The sequence below is a fragment of the Bipolaris sorokiniana genome (assembly GCF_000338995.1).
Source record: "Bipolaris sorokiniana ND90Pr unplaced genomic scaffold COCSAscaffold_1, whole genome shotgun sequence".
In the NCBI taxonomy this organism is placed as follows: domain Eukaryota; kingdom Fungi; phylum Ascomycota; class Dothideomycetes; order Pleosporales; family Pleosporaceae; genus Bipolaris; species Bipolaris sorokiniana.
In genome coordinates this window covers 562,434-585,460 of record NW_006911895.1, presented here as the reverse complement: position 1 = coordinate 585,460, position 23,027 = coordinate 562,434, and the positions used below count along the sequence as shown (strand labels likewise).

General features: G+C 51.6%; 10 protein-coding genes across 10 annotated transcripts; 8 read left to right on the top strand and 2 right to left on the bottom strand.

The window, feature by feature from the left end:
• Positions 1-43: 43 nt before the first annotated feature.
• COCSADRAFT_31920 (uncharacterized protein) lies at positions 44-4,205 on the top strand. The gene is made up of 4 exons (XM_007695963.1): positions 44-479; positions 974-1,126; positions 1,209-2,826; positions 2,892-4,205. Exons 1-4 carry the CDS (start codon positions 197-199, stop codon positions 3,847-3,849), a joined length of 3,012 nt encoding a protein of 1,003 aa, XP_007694153.1. The 5' UTR covers positions 44-196; the 3' UTR covers positions 3,850-4,205.
• An 854-nt stretch (positions 4,206-5,059) lies between these two features.
• COCSADRAFT_31919 (uncharacterized protein) lies at positions 5,060-7,218 on the top strand. The gene is made up of 3 exons (XM_007695962.1): positions 5,060-5,552; positions 5,607-6,193; positions 6,240-7,218. The coding sequence occupies exons 1-3, from the start codon at positions 5,381-5,383 to the stop codon at positions 6,861-6,863; spliced, it is 1,383 nt and encodes a 460-aa protein (XP_007694152.1). The 5' UTR covers positions 5,060-5,380; the 3' UTR covers positions 6,864-7,218.
• A 528-nt stretch (positions 7,219-7,746) lies between these two features.
• Positions 7,747-8,256, top strand: COCSADRAFT_58197 (uncharacterized protein; the record flags this gene model as incomplete). Its single annotated transcript, XM_007696221.2, has 2 exons — positions 7,747-7,953; positions 8,038-8,256. Coding segments are annotated over 2 exons (426 nt in total), but the record flags the coding sequence as incomplete, so codon positions are not given.
• A 707-nt stretch (positions 8,257-8,963) lies between these two features.
• Positions 8,964-10,511, bottom strand: COCSADRAFT_78141 (uncharacterized protein; the record flags this gene model as incomplete). Its single annotated transcript, XM_007696372.1, has 5 exons — positions 8,964-9,027; positions 9,094-10,103; positions 10,152-10,348; positions 10,399-10,423; positions 10,470-10,511. 5 exons carry the CDS (start codon positions 10,509-10,511, stop codon positions 8,964-8,966), a joined length of 1,338 nt encoding a protein of 445 aa, XP_007694562.1.
• An 870-nt stretch (positions 10,512-11,381) lies between these two features.
• COCSADRAFT_31916 (uncharacterized protein) lies at positions 11,382-12,455 on the bottom strand. Its single transcript, XM_007695961.1, has 4 exons — positions 12,336-12,455; positions 12,033-12,064; positions 11,794-11,952; positions 11,382-11,735 (listed from the first exon to the last, which is right to left on the bottom strand). The coding sequence occupies exons 1-4, from the start codon at positions 12,349-12,351 to the stop codon at positions 11,616-11,618; spliced, it is 327 nt and encodes a 108-aa protein (XP_007694151.1). The 5' UTR covers positions 12,352-12,455; the 3' UTR covers positions 11,382-11,615.
• Positions 12,456-12,969: 514 nt separating this feature from the next.
• On the top strand, positions 12,970-14,411 carry COCSADRAFT_31915 (uncharacterized protein). Its single transcript, XM_007695960.1, has 5 exons — positions 12,970-13,404; positions 13,465-13,548; positions 13,600-13,613; positions 13,734-14,148; positions 14,210-14,411. The coding sequence occupies exons 1-5, from the start codon at positions 13,162-13,164 to the stop codon at positions 14,222-14,224; spliced, it is 771 nt and encodes a 256-aa protein (XP_007694150.1). The 5' UTR covers positions 12,970-13,161; the 3' UTR covers positions 14,225-14,411.
• A 439-nt stretch (positions 14,412-14,850) lies between these two features.
• COCSADRAFT_105328 (uncharacterized protein) lies at positions 14,851-16,837 on the top strand. Its single transcript, XM_007696371.1, has 2 exons — positions 14,851-16,447; positions 16,509-16,837. The coding sequence occupies exons 1-2, from the start codon at positions 14,942-14,944 to the stop codon at positions 16,767-16,769; spliced, it is 1,767 nt and encodes a 588-aa protein (XP_007694561.1). The 5' UTR covers positions 14,851-14,941; the 3' UTR covers positions 16,770-16,837.
• Positions 16,838-17,547: 710 nt separating this feature from the next.
• On the top strand, positions 17,548-18,128 carry COCSADRAFT_206831 (uncharacterized protein). Its single transcript, XM_007696370.1, has 2 exons — positions 17,548-17,823; positions 17,872-18,128. The coding sequence occupies exons 1-2, from the start codon at positions 17,586-17,588 to the stop codon at positions 18,015-18,017; spliced, it is 384 nt and encodes a 127-aa protein (XP_007694560.1). The 5' UTR covers positions 17,548-17,585; the 3' UTR covers positions 18,018-18,128.
• Positions 18,129-18,846: 718 nt separating this feature from the next.
• On the top strand, positions 18,847-19,516 carry COCSADRAFT_31912 (uncharacterized protein). Its single transcript, XM_007695959.1, has one exon. It carries the CDS (start codon positions 19,184-19,186, stop codon positions 19,454-19,456), a length of 273 nt encoding a protein of 90 aa, XP_007694149.1. The 5' UTR covers positions 18,847-19,183; the 3' UTR covers positions 19,457-19,516.
• Positions 19,517-20,548: 1,032 nt separating this feature from the next.
• On the top strand, positions 20,549-22,810 carry COCSADRAFT_31909 (uncharacterized protein). The gene is made up of 4 exons (XM_007695958.1): positions 20,549-21,120; positions 21,173-21,597; positions 21,650-22,434; positions 22,488-22,810. Exons 1-4 carry the CDS (start codon positions 20,760-20,762, stop codon positions 22,543-22,545), a joined length of 1,629 nt encoding a protein of 542 aa, XP_007694148.1. The 5' UTR covers positions 20,549-20,759; the 3' UTR covers positions 22,546-22,810.
• Positions 22,811-23,027: the final 217 nt, after the last annotated feature.

The following is a 23,027-nucleotide window of genomic DNA, read 5'->3' as shown; positions in this document are numbered from 1 at the left end:
TCTCCCTCTTCTCCACTTCTTCATTCTGCTACCTGCTTATCCTCGGTCCCTCTTCCATCTTTCCCCTCCCTTCTTGGCAGCACCCTCTCTTCTTGCGCGCGACGATCAACAGAGCGGACCCTGTCGTTCTGTCTTCGCAAAGCCCCTCCATTGCTGCTATACATAGTACCGCCGAGCCCATGAGCCCAAGCCTACAATGAACCACCCGCCGTCTTTCCAACGCCCGCCAGATGGTCCCACGAACAACAACCACCCGCATTCCTCCCAGCCCTATCCCGCCTATCCTCCCTCTTCGCCCTCGCAACAACCTTCGCACGCGCCCCATGCCGCCGACCCAAAGCCGACTTCTCGTCGCGATGCATTTTACCCTTCAGTCCCGCAACACGCTCGCCATGGCAGCCAAACACGGCCGGGAGGGAACAACGTGCCCCAGGGCCAGGCAGGAGAGGGGCACGCCCAGGGAGCTTGGTCAAACACAGGTACGGATCACTGTCTACCCATCTCTCCAAGAGCGCGCCAATGCGCATGGACAATGGCTCCCCTGGCCTGCAATCCTCGACGCAGCCTCTACATATATCGCTGAGAACTGGTCGGGTGGGGTGGGTATTCGACAAAGAGACGACATGTACCAAAGGCATCGCCTGCAGGGACAGGGTGCATGCCACGTCAATTGCGAAAAAGCACCTCACCGCCTGTCGCCCGTCCATTGTAGCGCACACAGCGACAGGCCATGGTTCCCAGCTAGCAGTTGCCTTTGACGGAGTGTCGCAGCCTTCCAGCCCGAGCCACACAATGATTTGAGCTGCGCACCTTGGTGCGCGCCAGTTGTTTGGTGGAGCGGGCATGGGTCTGGCGAATTTCATGGCGCACTCCGCACATGTGGCTCCTGGCTAATGCAAGATCGGCGGGCCTCTAAGCCTCTTTAGAAAAGTCGCGACTCACCGTCCAAGCTTGTGCTGATCCATGTCTCTAGCGCGACCGATTCACTATGAAACTCATCACGTCCAGCCGGGCCCTTTGCCAGCCATGACCACTCCAAATAATAATAATCCTCCCCCCGCCCCGTATGCCTTCGACGCTGCCCGCACACGCTCGCTGAACGGCGCCAGTCCTCCCCATCCCTACGGTACTACTGCCCTCCCCCGCCTGCCCGCACCTAGTCACACCCCCCCCTCCAAGCTTCTGCTCGAGCTAACTCTGCACCAAAGGCCCGTCTCGCGACCCTCCACCGCCTCCATCCTATGCGCGACCGCAGATGCCTCCTCCATCTTCGCCCACCCAGCAGCATCCCCATGCATCTCAACCACCGCGCTCGCAATACCCTCCCAACTTTGCTGCCGCTAGGGAGCTCCCAGGCCTAGGACAAGCAATGCGACCGGGCACCAGCATGGCCATCTCGTCCCTGATCGGTGGCGGGGGTGACACAGGCGCCCCCATCCAAATAACGCAGTCGCCATCATCGCCCTCCGCAAACGCGCCCCCATCAAACGGCCACAGCATGCAGCCGCCCTCGCCGCGTCGCGCATTGCCATCGGGCCCCCGATCAGACTTTGCGCCCTTTCGCCGCCAGCAGACGCCCGAGCGCGGCATGTATGGAGCAAACACCTCGCGCCCCTCTGATGCACACCCTTATTCATCGGCATCACCTGGCCAGTCCTACAGCAACCAAGCCTCGCCTGACTCTGGCCGCCACTCACTTCCACCAAACGCTCCGCCTTACAAGCCTATGAATTTTCCTGGCCAACGTCTCTACGCGCAAGACCCAAACCGCCAATCCGCTGCGAACGTCCCGCCTCGGCCGAACAGCCAGCCAAATGGCCCTCCAGGAAACAACGATCAAGAGGGCAGGGTCGTGTACGACGCGTTTGGGAGTCGGCGGGATGCATATGGTCCGCACGAAGAGCGGCGACGAACGTTGGGCGAGTCGCATCATGCAAGGCCAAATGCCGCTGAGCTCCTGGCAGGCGGCAGCCAAAGCGGACCCGAGAGAGATAGGGCTGCGACCGTACATCCCCTGTCACAATCTGCATTCAGCCCACCGCAAGAGCATCGCAACATTTCTGGCTCATCGGAACCCCCGCGCCACCTGTGGCGGCATTCAGCACCAACGGGCTCTGGCCGCGAACTTGCCCACGATGGACGACAAGACGAGCCTCCACCATTGCACCGCACGTACGGCCCATATCCTCCCGCCATGCTGGGAGTTGCACGCTATGGCGCGCAAACCTCCGAGGAGATGCTCCGCCGCAGTGTGGACCACCTGGGGCACCGTGTGGTAGAGCAGTACCATGCTCCTCCTACCTCGGACCCGACCACCATGGAGCGCCACAGAACTGAGCCACTTGCTCGCTCGTTGTCTTCCGGAGGGAGGTCTCTGTACGACCAGCCTCAGAAGATGGGTGAGGCTATGCAACACTCCAAGTCCCACATTGGCTTCGGACTCGAGGCAAGCAGACGAACCGGTCGCGCCTCTCCATTGCCGCAAGCAGTCCAGGGTGCCCAAGGACAACCCCTGTCAATTGGCAAAGACCCGGGAATCAAGAGTGAGTTTGGCCGAATGTTTTCAGGTTTGGGCAGTGGTTTAGGATCGTCTACACCGTCGCGGGGAAGTCCAATGCCACAAAACGGACAGGGTTCGTTCGAGTCAGAGAATGGTGAGATGATGAGAAGAATAGGCTCTCAGCAGGGAAAGAAGCCAAAGCGAGCAAAAGATGAGGAGGGTATCTTTGACGTGGACAGTCCTGATGGTAGAGGAACCCCGTTCGGCTCTCGTGGTGCTAAACGGAATAAGCATCATCACCACCATCATCATCCCCCGCCTCACCAGTAAGCCAACCATGCCGCTCCCCCTTTTCGGCTACTTTGCAAAGTTCATGCTAACAACTTAGCAGTCATCATCACCACCACTATCACCATCACCAACACAAGCCCGATGACGAAGGCCTACCCACACCGACGACAGCGATTCTCAACGGCCGACCGACGCCCCTACCCCAAGCAGGTCCCGGCCAATCTGTCCATCATCACCACCATATTCAGGGGAATCCCCACCATCATCACCACCACCACCATCACGCACCCCGCCCGACTATGCCTGTGGCACTTGCAGTACCAATCAAGATTCACGATATACAACCTATCCTGGAAGAAGCCGCTAAGCGACCTCGAAAACATCTTGGGTCACAATTGTACCAGGCTCAGACCGAATTGCCAAAACCCAACTCATCGTTGGACGATCAATTTGGCTACGCCTCGAAACCCCAGCGACTGCCGCGCTTTGACGTCAATCCTATCAACTGTACCTTCACGATCAGAGTGCCGAGATACTATCTGAAGCCACGGCAGCGCCAGCATATCGTACTAGAAAGGCACCTCTGGGGGGCACGTGTATACCGCGATGATTCCGATCCTCTAGCTGCTGCTATTCACTCGGGATGGATCCGTGGCGAGTGGGACGACACCGTCGACGTTGCCATGCTCGATCCACGCATCACTGCGCCCAATGACCCATCGGACGCCGAAGATGTCCTTACCAAGCTCCCCGCTGCGCCTGTAACCCCGCCCGCCGACATGGATTTGCAGATTGAGATTGTCATTCTGCCGCAGCTTCAGGAGTATACGGGGTCAGTCGAGTATGGAATCTCGAGCAGGAAGAGCAAGGGACACGAAGGTCTAAGCTTCATGATCAATAAGATTCGATGGGTAGAAGAAGGCATTGGCAGCCGAGGACAGGACCGAACAGCAGCAGCATTGAAACGCCGACTAGACGCCAGCGCTGCACTGCTCGCTCTCAAGAGTGGGATTGTTGATTCCTGCAGGGTTAATGGCATGGCAAGACTACATGCTTGATGTTCAATCGAGTTGGCGCAACCTCTCGACATATAACGGCCGTCTCAGATTTTATGGCATATGGAATTTTGTAGCATGCAGTTGAGTTTGAGCATTGCTGGATACCCGCATCTTTTATTTTATGCTCGAGTTTGGCGCAGGATTTGCACATAGCGAAGGCGAACAAGTTTGCGTTGCTATTTTTACGACAATCTGAAGAGGTGTTTGCTAATTGGGTATACTGAGAAGACGAAGATAAAAACAAAAAGTATCTGGTAGCGTTTGCAGTCATGTTGAAATATTTATAGCGTGATTTGACCTGGTGTTGGCGTTTGTGCACGTGGTTTGGGTAGCGGAAGATAAACACATCCCGCGGGATTACACACGCATACATGCAAGTTGAAGGCGATAGCGGTGTGAGCTGTTCCTGCTTGGAGCACAGATAAGGCAACCGGGCCTTGTGAGCCTAGATACTACACTTGGCTGTCTTGAGGCGAGGATCCATTCATCAACTCTCGAACACGCAGCAAAGCAACTACCTACTGAGTGCACAATATCCCTCTGGCAGCCAGACCCAAGAAGACTGCCCCGCCAACCTGTCCCACAGCTTGCGCCACCACGCCACAGCATTATCAACCATAGTGAGATTGTGCTGCATTGATAACAAAAATGGGCCATACGAGAACCTATTCCATCTCGACGGTAAGTAAGCTCGTATTCCTTGGGCAGACTGCAGGCTGCCACCATGACTCCGGCCTATTTTTGCCATGGCTGGCATGAACTTGGTTAAGAAATTTCACCCTCTTTGCGACGTTCCGGCATTCGGCGGCTTAAGGCATGTGTCTGGACTACCCCTAGCCATGCGACTGGAGCCGTTGTCGTCATGGCGCAGAGGACTATGGCATCATGGCACACGACCAAAGAAAAAGAGCGTGGCAGCGCGACTGTTTGGAGCCATAGAGCCAATGGCACAGGGCCAGCAGACCGAGGCGCTGGCCGACAACAATGTACGCATCGCGAAGCACAAGCAATCGTGCATTTTGGAATGGTCATAACAGTCATCCGTCCGTCCGGGGAGACGGGTTCGATTGCAGACGAAAATGTCTGGCTGTCGAATGAGAATCTCGCAGCAGTGTCTGCTCCACTGCGCCCGCTAGTCTGGAGCCGCAATCCGAACGCTTGCTGGTGAAAAGAAGGACAACGGCACCGAATGCGGGGAATCGCTGTCAATCGTCAATCCATCGTCCTTTCGCTTCTTGATGGCCGGACCGAGCTCACGATTCTGCAACACAACACCCCACGCCCTTACCGCTATTGCTTCAGCCCAAACCCACCACTAAACGATCTGCCGCTCGGGAGCCTCTCCCCTTGACCGCCCAATACTTGTCATTGCCGCCTCTCTGGTTAAAAAGCCGCATTCCGTCCCTGCGCCATCGGAACACCTTCGGGCTAGATTCCGACCTGTTGCTTTTCTCTACCCTCCTCTTCTCTTTCTTACCCTGCCCGCCTTTTTTCGTCACTGCATCTTAGGGAGCTGGACTCGCCGCACAACATGACGGACACCAATGGAATATATGCGCCAAATATGCGCGCTGTGCCTGCCGGCGATTTCGTACGGCCAAGCAGAAAGACTAACGGTGCTGGTATACAGGCTGAAGACACTCGGATATGCGTCGTCATGGTCGGCTTGCCCGCGCGAGGCAAGAGCTTGATTGCACAGAAAGGTATGTCCCATTTTCACATGTGCGCATGTCGCCCCCTGACCAAGTACTTCGTAGTGGTCCGCTACCTACATTGGCTATCGATCAAATCCAAGACGTTCAACGTTGGGCAGTATCGTCGCACTGCAACCCCTAACCCCTCGGCCGAATTTTTCGACACATCGAACCCAGAAGGAGAGCGCCTCCGAAAAGCAGCCGCCGAAGCAGCTGTCAACGACATGTGCAAGTGGTTTTCCGAGGGCAAGGGATTGGTCGCGATCCTCGATGCGACAAACTCTACAAAGAGTCGACGAAGATGGATACAGGAACGATGCACTGCGGACAATATCGAGACGCTCTTTGTCGAGTCCAAATGCGACGATGAGGAACTCATCATGAGCAACATTTTGGAAGTGAAGACAACCTCTCCAGATTACGTTGGCCAGGACCCTGAGGCTGCTGCTGCCGATTTCCGTAACCGCATTCGAAACTACGAAAAGGTTTACCAGACAATTGATGAGGATGAGCGTGACCTCACATATGTCAAGCTCATCAACGTTGGCAAACAAGTCATTATCAACCAGATCCAGGACTACCTCCAGAGTAGAGTTGTGTACTACTTGATGAACCTGCACATCAAACCACGATCTATTTGGTTATCACGAGTAAGTTGGCACCACGACATCTGGAGTCCAATGCTGATTACAGTAGCACGGCGAGTCGGAATACAACCTCACAGGGCAGATTGGAGGAGACGCAAACCTCTCAGCCCGCGGCGACGCTTACGCGCATGCGCTCCCAGGTCTCGTCGCAAAGTCGGTCGGCGATGGCCGCAAGCTCACAGTGTGGACATCGACCCTAAAGCGAACAATCCAAACGGCACGATTCTTGCCTTTTGAAAAGTTGGAGTGGAAGGCGCTTGACGAACTCGACTCCGGTGTCTGCGATGGACTTACGTACGCGCAAATCGAGCAAAAATACCCAGAAGACTTCAAACAGCGTGATGAGGACAAGTACAACTACCGCTATCTTGGTGGAGAATCATACCGCGATGTGGTTATTCGACTCGAACCCATTATTATGGAACTGGAGCGCAGCGAGAACATTTTGATTGTTACACATCAAGCCATTTTGCGATGCATCTACGCCTACTTCATGAATGTACCGCAGGAACAGAGCCCCTGGATGGAAGTGCCTCTGCACACGTTGATAAAATTGACACCAAAGGCGTACTCGACACAGGAGGAAAGATTGAAAGCCGACATACCGGCCGTCAGTACCTGGCGAGGAAAGGGTACCAAGGCCGAGCATCAGCCGGCAAACGGTAGCACATAGCTTCATTTCTTCTAATTCCTGGACAAGCCTGCAGTCCGCATTATCCAGGAGTAAATGTTGGGAGACGCGTTATGAAGGGGCTAGTAAATAGCTGTCAACAACACTATAGACGAACGAGGGGTCTTTGATCGATTGTACGTTGGCTATATCGGCGTGTGCGTTGAGGCATATGGGATAGGTGGCATTTCAGCGGTTTGGGTCAAAACATTATTAGACGGCAAGCACTCAGAGTAATGGGTATAGATTGGAGGGAGTCAACTTTGCGACCGTAACGTTGGGAGGGCAGACAATTGGTATCATAAACAGCAACACTTAAATAGAAATTCGTGTACCGAGTTTTCATTCTTGGCGTGGAAATTAGAATATAAACAAATGTGTTTGAATAAGAGTATGATCAGCGTTCTAGAAAGGTAGATGTGTTCCGTTACCTAGGTGTCGGTACGTACTGCCCACCTTCCCATCTCAGCCTCTCCCGCGGACATTGCAGCAACGGGCTGTGCCGCAACCCCACTTCACCTCCACAACCAAACGACTACTGTTCCTGCCACTACTCTTACCAACGCCGGACACCAACACACAAACTCCCCTATACACTTTTCGGAGGAGTAGAAAAAAAAGGATAGCTCACAGCAATGCGACAATGTCACTGCCACCAACTACAAACACGGGTTACCCTGCGCTCCACCAGCAGCATCAGTACCATGCTTCCGCCTCAGACTCCATCTTAGACCCCATACCCGCCTCACACTCGACTCAAACACCCACTGCACCCGCACCATCCCCCGCAAGTGTCACACCACACGCCGGATCCCCATCGCACCCACGCCACCAACGCGGTCCTCCACCTCCCTTCGACCCGCGCAGCGCGCACACCAAAAAAGACGAAGACCTGCGCCGCAACTTGCAAGCGCGAGGCAAAAACTACAATCTCATCAGTAGTAGCAGTAGTAGCAGCAATAGTGCTGGTAAATCGGTAGGAGCCCAAGCGAGTAGAGCGTGGGGATATGAAGAGAGGCAGCGGCGCGATGAGGCGGCGGGGATACTGGAGAGTGAGGAGATGATTATGTGGATTGCGGGGGTGAGGAATGAGGTTCGTTGTTCCTTCTCTTTCTTCCCTTTTTCCTCGACATCGCGGGAAGATTGAGCTTTTGGGTTTGGCTGACGAGTGAGATAGAGTATAACGCAGACGCGGGCGTATTATCGGAATGTACTGCTTGGGCTTGAGACGTGTGCGAAGGATGCGATTGTTTGGCGGGATGAGTGGGAGGGGTCGCAGCAGCAGCAGCAGGGTCGCGATGGGGAGGGCCTGGGGAGTCCGGGGAGGAGTGGAAAGGGCAAGGAGAGGGAGATTGCGAAGATGAGGAAGAGGGTGAGTTCGGGAGTGGGACAGTAGGTACGACTTAATGGGCAGAGAAGGAGAAGGAGAAGGGGGTCCGTATCAAGATTTTTTTTTTGCAAACAGCTTTATACCCAGCCATGTACATATATACATCTTCACATCACGACTTTTTCTACTCTGGATACAACCAGATTCAAAGAGGCACGTTACTCGTTGCATTAGATACTTGCGTTCGTAACCTGTTTCTTCCCTAGGCCTAAGGGGATATATATGGGGTTCATAACGAATGAATTCCCAGAAACCCCCTCCCCCTATTCTTTTCCTTTTTTCAATGTATGCCCAAACACCTCATATACGCGTTCCCAAGCGCGCCAGTTACTTACATTGATTTCAACAACAACAACAAGGAAGAACGCGCGCCACTGCCTCCATCTCTTCATAATGGTGTCTCCAAGCTGACCCTTCAAAGGTCTACAAAACGCCACGTTCCTATGTCCACTTCACATTCCCTCTTCCATGCCGACATTGCGCCACCACGGTTTATCACCCTCACCAGCACCCTTCTCCGCAAACATGTCCTCTGCATCGCCTACTTGCCGTCTCTCACTGATTTCCCTGCTAACCTGGCCGCTCAACTTCAACTTCATAGCCTTGCTAGCCAGAAAGGGGTTGTATTTGCGCGAACCGTTACCCTGCGCCATTCCTCGGGATGATCGGATGAGTTCGCTCGATGTCCATCCGCCCCTCATGACAGGTAATTGCTATTGCAGAGGCTCCGAGGAAGAAGAGAGGCGGTTGAGGTGGAGGTAGACGTCGGTGCCGTAGCTGTCAAAACGAGTCAGTTTCAAGCCGTTTTTCTGCCAAAAGGAGCCGAGCTATGTTGAAACATACCCTTCCATCGAGATCAACTTCAAATCTCCACCAAAGTATCGTGCATATAACCGAGAAATAGGTAAGCCATAGCCGAAACCAGCCATTGGTGCTTTGAAATCATTCTTGTTGAAATCTGGGTCCAGGTTGGGCGTTTGGTCCACAGTCGTGTACATGTATGTCCAGACGAGCGGAATCGACGATCTAGGAATACCACCTCCTTCATCCGAGATTTTGATCGTAATATCCTCTTTGCCCTCTGCAACAATGACTTTAGTCACAGGGAATGCCTCTTTTTCTTGCCCATGTCTCTCTACTACAGCACGCAGCGAGTTTTTCAGAGTCTCGAAGAGCATGTGCGACAGATGCCCAGGCACGTACATGAAGTTGATCCCGGGGTTGCACACAAGCTGCACCTTTGGAGCGTCAAATAATCCATAATGATCTTCGCACACAAAGCGCGCATTTTCAATAGCCTCTTGTGCCAGTTCTTGTACGTTTGTCTTGGTGCATATGATACCAACGTAGTTTGGATCACTCCGTGAGCGTTGGTCGGTGAGGGCAATGTGCTGGCCGATGAGCATCCGAATTCCGATACGTGACATGTAGAAACGGTCCAGGAAAGCCTGTATGTTGTGGTCAATGTGCATCCGTTGCCTCTTGCGCTTCCACTCGAGGATGCCCTGCGCGACAGTAGTAACGACGCTGTCATGCCGCCGTTTGATCTTCTCCAAAGTATCGGCAAACTTTCTATTGTATGCGCCGAGCTCTGGTGGCCAATCCTGGCCGTCGTCTGCAGCGACATAGTATCTCCGGCTTGCACCCTTGACTTCTTTGGTGATTCCGTTACCGTTGCCATTGCCATTGTGGTTTCCATTCGATGTTGGTGCGGATCGGTACTGTCCAGTTCTGATACTTGGGTTTTGTGTCGGTTTACTCATCAAGTTCTTGTCGCCGCTCTTTTTCGCTGGTTTCAGTAATCGTTCTTTGATCTCGCTCGAGAGTTGTGGCCGTGGCAGTTCGACGAGTTCCTAGCGCTGTGTGAGTCAAGCTATTCAGCGAGCCGCCACTGCACATACCTCAAATGACTGCGCGTACCAATCGCGCACTCTGCAAATGGATGGCATCTCGTTGAGGCCATCGGGGAGATCGTTGAGCTCTTGCACGCGATGTGCTAACCGTATGGGAAGTTCTTCAGAAAGGAACTGTGACGCGCGGAAAAGGGTTCCCGTCGATGGCTTCTCGCCAAACTGCACCATCTGCCGTAGGGACACGCCTGGAATGGAATTAGAAAGACACTTGACAGCAAGACTCGAGGATACGGACCAGTCGCCGGAAAGTTGCTGTAGTGCTACGCGAGGATTAGCTGTGATGGCATCGTGGGGTGGGTTGCCTACCTTGATGGTTTCCATCAGCCTCTCGCTCCGCTTCCACGACATGATGGCAGTTGTTCAAGGCCGTAACGGCCTTTGTCGCTGTGTGCTCGCCAAAGTGCTGTGGTCGGTGGTGGTGTCCCCCCGTTCAAGCTGCGGAACGCCCCCACTATGACGCTAATGGACGGCGATGAACCGGCCGAGGTAACGGCGCGTGGAGTGTTGTGCTGGGGCGGTTTGCGACGAGTCGTCTTGAGTGAGAGAAGGGAGAGGCGGCACCAGAGCCCATGTAAAGTATGTATGTGTATGGCTAAATGATGAGATATACACGGAGTTTCCCGGCAATGCCACGACTGATTGGAGAGCACTTGCACCTTCCCCCACACTTTTCGACTTGAGCGTGGAGAAGCACGCGCAGCAGCGTCACAGGCAATCCGCGTTCATAAGCCTCTCATCCCACGCCTGACGAGACGGTATTGGTTAACACACGGCTATCTGTCTTCTTTTCTTTTCTGGCGCCTGCCGTCGCCAATGAATGGGATGCGACAACGTCAGTGTATCGCTCTCCACAATCACACAGCTCCAGCCACTGATCCTCGGCTAGTTGTCGGAGGAGGCGCCGGCAGAGCGCATGTTCCTTGCTGCATGTTCCTCAGATCCGAGGATGCCCAGACACTCGCGTGAGCCGCACCATATGGAGCTAGGCGAACGTAGTACCATAGGTACACATGATGCAACCGCTCCAAATACGGTCCCTGTTATCGAAATTCCCGCAACGTGTCAGAAAATTTGCCCGACTCACCATTGGCCGCCAGGGTGGGACCAAAATGTGCGGAGCCTTTACCATCATATATCACCCTTTTCATAAGTCAAGAGCAGTGCCCCGAGAGACAAGGAGAGCATAAGTGAATAGAGGAGAATTGTTATTTCGAACGTGCCGCCAAGTTCCAAACCAGGTCTATGCTGCACCACATCGAAAAAACGCCCTAAAATCATACACCAAACATAATCTACATGGAACAGTAACGCGCTAAAACTGCGCTCACCGCCTCAGTCGTTCGTCTATCATCGATGTTGATACAATCCAAAGAGATCTTAGGTCGAAGAGGTATTAGAGAAGGGTCGTGGAGCGTCGGAGAGTGGGTAAACGTCAACGTGGTAATGTGACGCTTATTTGGTCTCCTCCTCAAGGAAGGTAATCAGGTCGTTACGGTCCTTGGGCTTCTTGAGACCGCCAAAGGCCATCTTGGTACCGGGAATGTACTTCTTGGGGTTCTCAAGATACTCAAACTGTGTTGCGTTAGCGTTGACTGTCGGGTGATGTTTGTCTTGGTACGGCGTCACATACGAGAGTGTCGTGGTTCCACTCAATACCCTTTTGCTTGTTGGCATCGGTGTATGAGTAGCCAGCGACGGAACCAGTCTTGCGGCCGAAGAGGCCGTGTAGCTCGGGGCCAATCTTGTTGCCCTCACCGGCCTTCAGGGTGTGGCACTGAGCGCAACGGGTCTACAGTGTGGTTAGAGGAGGTTCGGCGAACAAGTGATGCGACGAGGGGTATATCCGGCGTCATCTCAGTGTATCCGTACCTTGAAGAGGTTGGCACCCTTCTTAGCATCGCCTGCAAGGATATGTCAGCAGTCTGCATGACGATAAAATTTATTGTACTGCCAAGCGAGCCATCTCGCCATGTCGCAAACCTGCCATGTTTGCACACCGCCTCATGAGCTGTCAAAATCTAGCTGGCTTGTATTCCGAGAATACACTGCTTCTCAGGGAGGCCAGCTCTCCATGTGCGCGCAGGCTCAATGGGTGTTGGGAGCAGGAGGCAAGACGAGGCAGGCAAAATGGGAGACGACCGATGACGTCCGATTGGGGTCAGAAAAACGTACCCTTTTCGTAGCCCATTGTGATAAGATGAGAGGTGTGAGGGTTGGTTAGGTGGTAGAGAGGTAGTGTTCAGACGTGAGAGAAGAGTGAGACTTGTGGAGTGGTGAAAGGAAGCAGCGATGGAAACTGGAATGAGCGACAAAAAAGCTGGCAGAGGCAATGGAAAAAGCCAAACACGTGACCGCGCTCGCTTTAGGGCCCGTCATTCCATCGCGGCTAGCGCCTGCATGCGGCGAATCAGAAACGCAGTAAAAGTCAGGAGCAAAGACGGTCGGGTGGAACCGGTCCGAGGACGCCTGAGCATGGCAAACAAGAGCCTCTGTGCCAGGGCCGCCTTTGTTTAGCCACTTTCCTGGTACTCGGCAATTCTGCATTAATCCATCAGTCGATGCCGTCATGACGTCGCCCGCAAGCAGTCCTGGGCAGCTGCCAGTACACATGCCAAGTCCACGCACATGTTCATATCAAGAGTAGGTAGATGTAGGCCAAAAGCAATTATCATCCCCTACATACTCTGGTCGTCGGGTTTCCCAGGGTCTGGTCCGTCGGCTTCCCTGCAGGACGCCGCCGGCTCTACATACCAAATACGATGCCGCGCAAGGGTCCGTAAATCAACGTGACATGTCCATGAACCCACACATCTTCACGTTACCGTTCAGGTTGATGAATACCGGCTCTCGTGATCTAGAAAGCAGTACATTAGTATTACATTCCCCAACCAGAATCACACTCATCTTGTCTTCTACCAGCAGCCCGCCGCCATCCGTTGTGAGCCAGTTCCTTGGTTGACATCATTGAGTTCTGCCCCGCCACACCTCAACCGACAGGATGGATCAGATTCCAAGTATCTTATATGCCGACGAGAACTTCAAAACATGGCTGATACTCGGCGCTAGCCGAGGCATTGGCCTAGAATTCGTCAAGCAGTTGTTAGCGAAGAACGAACGCATCATAGCTACTGTGAGAGAGCCTTGGGCCGGGCATGCCAGTGGCCTGTGGGGACAAGCAGGTGGCGATCATGGTCGATGTCAAATGTACACATGCGATATCTTGTCTGAACTGAGCATCGAAGTACGGGCGCCCATTCCATTCCGTTCCTGTTACGAGATTAAGAGGGGCTGACACTGTCAGAAATTCGTCGCGCAACTAGCAGCACAGCCGAACCTGAAGATCGACTATGTAGTACTAAATGCAGGAGTGCTAAGATACCCGAATGTAAGTTCGACATTATGCACATATGCAAGGGGGCTGCACTAACCGCTACAGAGGGCTACTGAGCTGTACGTTCCTCGTCGCGGTCACGCTTTTCTGATTGTGGCTAAAGCGTGCATTCGCAACAAATCCAGTATATCCGGGTGACGGTAATCATGGTCGAGATCATGGATGCTGACTTCAGATAGGTCGTTTGATGAATTCGCTTTCCATTTACACACAAACACCATCGGGCCCATCATCGCAGCACAGAAGCTTCTGCAAACAAAAATCCCCATAGGCACAATTGTCTTCATGTCCAGTGACTCGGGTTCCCATGGCAACTTTCGTGAGATGGAGGATGGGTTTGCCGCATATGCTGCGTCCAAGGCTGCACTAAACATGGCAGCGAGGCACATGGCCGCCGAATTGAAGCGGAAGGACGACGATACAATCATCTTATGCATGCATCCAGGTGAAGTAGCGACTGATATGGCAAACATTCAACTCCCGTGGACAGTAGAGGGTATCATTTCGCCGGAAGAATCGGTTGTAAAGATGATTGAAGTGATCACAAGCAAAGGCATACAGCACAGCGGCACCTTCTGGACATGGGAGAACAAGGTCAGTTTACTTTGAGACTTTTTAAACTTCTAGTCACATACTAATATATACGTTTCGACAGCCTTATGTTTGGTAGCATCGATGATACTCATCATGTTCCTGTCTTGAATCAGTTGTACACTCGTATCAAGATTCTAATTGCCTGTACTTATGCCTGCTTATCAGATTGTACATGTATGCTGATTCATAGTTTTCATTATGCTTTGCATACAAGCCAATATAGAAGTGTAAAAGAATCCAGAATCAGTCAAGTTTATTCAGCATACTTGTATCTTGCCTGCCCATAGCCATTTCGTACGCCTTTACCTGAGAGAAAAGTGACGTGCGTTGGCAGAGACGACATCCGTAAGCGTGAACCTATCAATCTATAACCCATCATATAGAGAGACGATTTCATTGTTTTCTCACTGAGTTTGTGATATCAATCTGCTCAAATGTCTAGTAATGGTGGTTTTTGCCTGGGCTATCGCATACGACTCGTGAGTGCTAGCCGTTTTTTTTAGAAAACATGCACGTGCACTCTGAACCAAAAGTACCCGCAACCATCCTCATTGCACAATGACCCTTTTCCCTTCGAAAATCGACATGTAGCTGGAAGCTATGTTTGAGAGTGCACATGTGTTATTGACAATGTTGATTTGTGGCTTGATCAACGTGACGTCTCCACAATGACTTCATCGGGAAGCTACTTTGACAGTTCACCGACAGTATTGTTATACCAAAACCATCGACAGCACAACCGCGGGTCGGAACATCAACTTCCCGAATCGCTATTAGCAACCGGCAATACGCAATGGCAGCCTCCCCCACAATTACAGATCCGCTTGCGGCTCTTCCGCCGGAGATTGTCCTCCACATCCTTGACTTCACGTCTGTCTCTACGCTGGGCTCTCTCACCTGCGTATCACGTGCTTGGCAGCAATTCATCGACCACACCCACCAGGACGCCATCTACTCCTCTCCGTCCAAAACCGTACAATCACCAAAGCGTCCGCAATCACACAGCAGCGCTCGCGATTTTTCTTTCCTTGAAAACTCCACCAGTTTTTCTAAATTCTTCGACAATGTCACAACTTGGAAAGACTTGTGCAAGCGCCAAACATTGCTTGAGCGCAATTGGAATGCGCCACGGCCTATGACCCGCGAATCCGTCCTACAGGTTGGTAATGATGCCATATGGCGGTTCAAGGTAGATTTCAAACGTCGCTTGTTTATCTCTACTTCGCATGCTGGTGGCTTCAACGTTACAGATATGGACTCAGGCCGTCTCTTGTGGCGGTTGCCTTCCGTGCTAGATACAACAGAAGAGCATGCTGTTAGACCATACGCGCATCTCGAATACCAAGATGGGACAGCAGTGTTTGACCGTGAGGGCGACGCGCTGGAGGTATGGCGGACAGATGAAGAGGGCACTGAAAGAGGAGTGTTTAAGCGTATTGCTGTCCTCGATCATGATTGTCAGACGAGAGGATTTCAGCTCTCGTATTGGACGCTTGTAGTCGTTTCGGTAGAAGGCCAGGGCTTTGTGTATGATATGAAGCAAACCCCACCGAAGCTCACTACCCATCTTAGCATCAAGCAAGATGCAGTAGGCCATCTAGATCAAAACGAGGATATGGTAGTTTACTCTATGGGTACACGCGGGTATCATGTGTACGATAAAGAGTCGGGAAACTGCCTGGGCCAGCTGCAGCCATCGCATTGCACAGACAAGTACTATGTGCATCCACTACCACCCGTAAACGATCCCTCTTTCAGGGAATCAATGTATGGATTACGCCATGGCCAGACAAGGCGGATCTTCCCTCCCGCCTCGCCACGCAGAAATCGCCTTACTCCTATTGAGCTCGGCAAGGGCCCCTTGCCGAACGCGCCTGATGACCCAAATCACCCCAGGAATGGCGAGGATGAGTGGGGCGCCGGTATGCTAGACCGCGATAGCAACCTCTTTATTGGCCTCTCCCGCTTCGGTCGCGTTTTCATATGCTCTGATATTCGTAAGACACTTGAAAACGGGCCTAAGAGCATAGCCAGCCATGGCCAGATTCTCGAGTGCGATTCCGACGGGTCGGATTTTGATCTCGGCGGATGGTTATCTGTGAGAAACCACCGCATCATGTTTGGAATCCAAAATAGAATATATGTCGTCGCACTAAACGCAGAAAATCGACTTGACTTGGAAGAAGGCAAAAGCGGAAATCGAGCTTCGTACTCACTCCTTACGGGTTCGACACCTCAATTGATGGTGCCCGTCAGTTTTATGGCACTGTATCATGATTCCATTATGACAACGTACGCTGTGAGTTTGCTTTTTCAAGAAGAGATGGCAATTTGCAATGGGAATCTAACTCGTAGCACAGACTATCGGCCAGCGACAGGAAGAAGATGGGCCCGGTCGCATTTTCCCGACAAAAGCAATCCGCATTCTTAGTTTGGCGCCTTCTCTCGACAACAGCGATCATACAAGTACAGATTCGGAAGTGCAGGTACAGAGACCACGAAATACGCTAATGGAGCTGTGGATGATGTTTAATGACGAGCCGAGCGACGGAGAGGATACTTGGAGGACTATAGATGGACATCACTTGGATAACGAATGGGAAGATGAGGAAGATGAGTGATTAACTATCAGTAGAGAGTTCAAAACATCAAATGCCATATATTTAGAGAAAAAAAGTAGAGGTATAAGGGTTTTTAAGCAATTTCCCATTGCGATTTTCAAGGATCTTAGTATGCACATGAACGCATGGCAGTTTTGCGAGCTAGTGCCGTTACTCTCAGCCCGGCGCGACCAATCTAAAAGGCGCCCGTGTTCCTTGCCTCATGCAGGTTTGATCAATTGGCCAATACTTATTTGGCCAACCCCCATTATCTTGAACACGAACAAAACGAATCACATTGTATTTCTTCCATTTGCGTCCTAGTCCCGCTCTCACGTTGGTGCAAGCACTTGACATAGCCTCCCCCATTCCAGCATCTTGATCTCTTGTCGCTTCTAATTACCAGCACCCCATTTTTCGAAAGCCAGAAGGCTGTTTCTCGATCGGCCAATATTCATAACGTCAAAATGAGAAGACATCTTGGTTGAATGTCAGAGCACTCAACGTCTATCGCGAGATCACAGTAAAGCGATGCTTTGAAAGGAACTTCACAACCTTCATATTGGAAAAAAGGAGATGTTGTTATGGGGCAGCATGAGTGGGGTTGTGTAGCATTGGCACAGGCTTAGTGCTGACTCGAGGTGCCTTTGGACCTATCATTTACGCGATCAGCGGTTGCCTTGTTGCCTGTTTGCCTTCTTTGGTGCCTTGTTGCCTGGTGGGCGTACAAAGAGCCGCGACTGGTATACCAGTCAATATTCATAACCAGATGTAAGAGTGGCACATGGTAATCTACACCACGAAGCCAGCCACTCATATTCTTCCCTCATTCAAGCAATGCTTCCTCCCCACGCGTTTAGTTCGTCTTCTCCTGTACCTGGCCCTAGTCAGGCAACTGCCACACCTTCTTTGTCTCGGCCTTCTTGGACAAGGCAGGATGTGTTAGCTCTTGGTGGTGTTTGCCTAGCTATGATCACTGTGTTAGTCGCATTATTAGGTGTCTTGATGTCCCCGCTCAGTCTACGCAAGTGGCTGCGCAGACCGTTTTATTGGATCACACGACGGCTGTGGCCCAGTAAGTCAAATCACGTGACTAAAAACGCGAGCTTATTGGGCGCACTAGATACGGAATACTTACCCCTGTCATCGCCGTCGTCTTATTCACCAATGATCATCGAGAATTGGAAAAATACAGATCCGAGAGCGGTACGCCAACTATGGCAGGAACTTTACAATGAGTCGCTGAGGGTGAGGCGTGGGGGATTCTGATGGCGAATAAAAAGAACTGGATACAATACAATATAGTACGATTTGGATGGTTGCCTGGATAGAGTAGGAGGCGAGACTTTGTGCGACGCATATTATGGGTATTTATTTGGCGGGCTTTCCTTTTCTCCTTGTCTGTATTAGAGAACTCGAAGTCATACCTCTTTTTGCGTTCGATCCATTGTTCTTATGTCTTTTCCCTGAGTGTCAGCGTTATCACCACACCTACTGCGCACTGAAAAAAACGTGCCTTATAATATGTTGAAGCACTGCCTTCTTCGCCAAGTCCTGGCCAATCAAACATCTTCCGTCTCCCATTTCGCAATAGCTGGTTAATCGATTAAGCTTAAAATAAGCTACAGCTGGTATGATGCATTGCAGCAACGTCTGCCGAAAGCATGAAACGTTTTTCTTCCACAGCGTGCTATACAACATGTAGCTAGAGGCTGCAGGGCGCCGCACGCATAATATATGGAATCACCGAAGAACACACTAGAATATGGGGTTACATTAATTGATCTTCGGAGCCGAGTTTGTAAAGAGGTAAGCTGTACGACAATTTACATGGTATTGATGTGTGATATGCATACCTCGAATACGAGGGTCGTAGCACCATCTTTTACATATTCTTCAATCCCAGTGCTAGCATTGTAAAACGGTGGCGCATATTGATTGGAGACGCAACGGATACCAGCGAAATTGTTTCCATAAACAGTAGAGATACACAGAGATCTCCTATCGGCACAGAAGGAACTGCACCCGCCAGATATGGCGCGCCTGTAATAGAGACAACTAAATCATCTATAAAACTGCCTGGAGATTAGAAAAGAGCTTCAGAACAACGGTTTCATTCCAACAAGATGCAGAAATGACTATGTTGATCGTTACTATATATAGGATGGGGTGCCTGAATGCCGGGTGCCTGAGGATGGAGTAGACGATGCAACCTCTACCGAACAACACGTCTCGAAAGAGTGACTGCTGGTATCTTTTGAGCTGGGGTTTGGAGATAACCGATTGTAACAATACTCTTGCTGGGAGTATCCCTTGGTATATAAGAGAAGGGAAGTCGATACAATTGATGAACACAAACCACTTTCAAACGCCTCTATCCAAGCAGCTTTCTGTCTACGATTGTGTTAACTATCAAATTGTCAAATACCTCCGAGATGCAATTCACCACCACTTCTGCTATCACTCTCATCGCATTTGCGTCCTCGGTAGCTGCATCTCCTCTTGAAGCTCGTCACGATGCGCTGGAAGATTGGCAGGTAACAGACCTCGCAGTTTCCGTACCCATGGGTCGCCCCGGAAGCTATCCTTGGGGTACCCTTAAGGCGAATATAACCGACCCGAATGCGATCAACCTTGGTACTTCGAGCGATGGTAGCCAAATGATAGTGCCTGCTGGAAGCAAGGGGGTGGTAAGTTTCGCATGGTGATCTTTGCGTTCGATGCCATGCTAATAGGAATACTAGAATTGCGAAGCCAAATGGTATATCAATGGTGATTCACCCATCGGCCGCGCATGGCCTTGCGATCCAGCCTCAAACGGCTATTGGTTCATGCACGTATACGAAGGTACAAATGGCTTCTTATCTAGCAATTTCGACCTCAAATTCACACGCGTCGCGGAGAAGATCTATTTGGATACTCAGTACAAGGCGACCTTTGAGGCGAAGGGGCATTTCGATAGCCGAGGAGGTCTTGGTGGTGTTTGCAGTGCGGGTGAGTGTAATTGGGGGCTTCTACAGTCCAAGAAACCTTTCAAGATTGCACCTTCGAAGGTCTGAGTGGGAGTGAAGGGTGCTCGGCAATGTGGCGAGCTTGATATGATTGTGCCGAGGTCGGGTCGTGGATGCTACCGAGTATCCGTAATGATTGTGTTTGCTAGAGCGTAGAACCATAATGTTTAGTATTAGAAGTGCAGTAATGCATGGCGGCAGAACATAAACAGACCTTATTGAAGATGCGAATTGAGTAACATAGAACTTGTTCCATACCTACAAAGGTCATTGTCCCGTCTTTCACCTTGCCCAGCTATGCATGCACTCATGACGATGGATCACGTCTCCTCTCCACGATCAGCATGACCAAGGTGCGGGCAGACACCATGTCTGATCATAAGAATGCCTCGATACCCAGAAAGTCAATGCCTGAGTGCCGCGGCGAAACGGCAATTGCTTAACCACGGTGATGGTGTGGTATCGGGAGCGGCCGGCGAGCTCCCGGGAGTGGACTCTTTGTACGAGCCTCACCGTCACATCCTCCGTCAATTGCCGCCTCAGTCCGTCTGCAACCTGCGCCATCCATGCAATCAGCTGCAAATAAGCACAACGGCGGTATCGCAGCAAATCTATCGTCTTGAAATGGTTCCAGAATGCGTGCTTCTCCAGGGGTTGTGATGCTGGCGAGACAAATCAATGCCCGCATGCAGCCCTTGTCCCCGCATTTGAGCTCCGGATCTTGGCACCGTCACAAGCTTGAAGCTCCTCTCCGCCGAAGCAACGCCTTTAGCTCACCATTCACATCAAGCCGACTAGTCTGTATCAGTCAACTGACCAAGCAGATCCTCGGCCCAGGCATTGAAGATGGGTGACGTCTGTATCATAAATATTGTCTACCGGCCGCCTGGCCTTCTCCGCACAGTACATACTTGAACCGCATTTCTCTTCCATCTCACCTTGTCATCCCTCGTAGTTCTACATACACAAAATTTCATACAAGCACATCCAACAAATCACAATGGCAAATCCCGAGCGCATCCTAAGAGAGGTCAACATCCTCGGCGACCTTAACGATAAGAACCGCCATATCCTCAGTAAAGACGCCTGCGTCTTCCTTGCACTCCTCCACCGCACATTCAATGAACGCAGGAAAGCCCTTCTTCAGCGACGAGTGATTCGACAGGCTGAGCTCGACAAGGGAAACCTTCTCGACTTCCTCCCAGAGACCAAGCATATCCGAGAGAACGATGCTTGGAGGGGTGCACCACCAGCGCCTGGTCTCGTCGACAGGCGCGTCGAGATTACTGGCCCGACTGATCGCAAGATGGTCGTCAACGCCCTGAACTCGGATGTCTGGACTTATATGGCTGACTTTGAGGGTATGCGATCTCCGCTGAACCGGTTGAGGGTTTCATCATTAATCTTTTGCAGATTCATCCGCACCAACATGGGACAACATGATCAACGGTCAACTAAACCTGTACGATGCCATTCGCAGGCAGGTCGACTTCAAGCAAGGCGAGAAGGAATACAAGCTTCGCACAGACCGAACACTACCCACACTCATTGCTCGCGCCCGAGGCTGGCACCTCGAGGAGAAGCACTTCACCGTTGACGGCGAGCCTATTTCCGGTGGTCTTTTCGATTTTGGACTGTACTTCTTCCACAACGCCTATGAGCTTGTCAAGCGCGGAGCGGGCCCATACTTCTACCTACCCAAGATGGAGTCGCACCTTGAGGCTAGGCTCTGGAACGACGTCTTCAACATGGCCCAGGACTACATTGGTATGAAGCGTGGAACCATCCGTGGAACAGTCTTGATTGAGACCATCACTGCCGCCTTCGAGATGGACGAGGTAAGTCGAAAACTTGTCCAGATAGAAGATCCATATGCTAACCATATTACAGATCATCTACGAGCTTCGCGACCACTCCTCTGGTCTCAACTGCGGCCGTTGGGACTATATCTTCAGCACTATCAAGCGCTTCCGTCAGAACCCCAACTTTGTCCTTCCTGACCGTGACTGCGTCACCATGACATCGCCCTTCATGGACGCCTACGTCAAGCTTCTCATCAAGACATGCCACAGGCGTGGTGTTCACGCGATGGGCGGCATGGCAGCCCAGATTCCCATCAAGAACGACCAGCAAGCAAATGATGCTGCCATGGCCAAAGTCCGTGCAGACAAGCTCCGCGAAGTACGCGCTGGTCACGACGGCACATGGGTAGCTCATCCAGCGCTCGCAGCCATTGCGAGCGAAATCTTCAATGAGCACATGCCCACTCCTAACCAAATGCACGTCCGCCGCGAGGATGTCCACATCACTGCCAACGACCTGCTAAACATGAACGTACCTGGCAAGGTCACCGAGGAAGGAATCCGCAAGAATCTCGACATTGGTCTTGCCTATATGGAGGCCTGGATCCGCGGCGTTGGTTGTGTACCAATCAACTACCTCATGGAGGACGCTGCTACCGCCGAAGTCTCAAGGAGTCAGCTTTGGCAATGGACTAAGCACAACGTCCAAACTGCAGAGGGCAAGAAGGTCACAAAGGACTACGCTATCAGGCTGCTGCGGGAGCAAGCCAAGGCACTTAGCGACAAGGCACCAAAGGGAAATAAATACCATCTTGCTGCCAAGTACTTTGAAAGTCAGGTCACTGGAGAAGACTATGCCGAGTTCTTGACATCGTAAGTCCCATATCTCTCCAAGTTCTAAGAATCACGCACTAATAAGATCACAGTCTCCTATACAACGAGATCACAAATGTAGGTCCACCCAAGGGAGCCTCCAAGTTGTAAATTGCGCTGCGAAACCTATTGTTTTGGTGTAATGAGCATATGAAAAGTGCGTCATCTGCGGTTTTTTGCTATTATGTAACTGTATACTACTCACAGCTATTATTCAGTCAAAGATCAGAATTTGCGCAAATTGCAAAGCGCTTCATTATTTTGTACTGCTTGCTTACTTAGTGCTATGCCTTTCTCCCCCTTGAAAATAGTATCGCATATGAATTGATCAAAGCTAATGGTACTCCGCACCACTCATAGACCGGCTCGCCTGTCGCAGCGTCGAAATTGTAAGGATACACGTGCAGCCGAGGTATGACCCGACTCTTAGAGAGAGGGGGATGCATGGTCGATCATATAAGAACGGTCCTGGTAGGCGAACATAGTTCGTCTGACATGTGAAAAAAATTGTGGACTGGAACTCGTTTGATATTTGCACAGCTGTTGCTATGGTTCATTTGATAATAGTTCCTGTACATATCATTAGTTGTTTT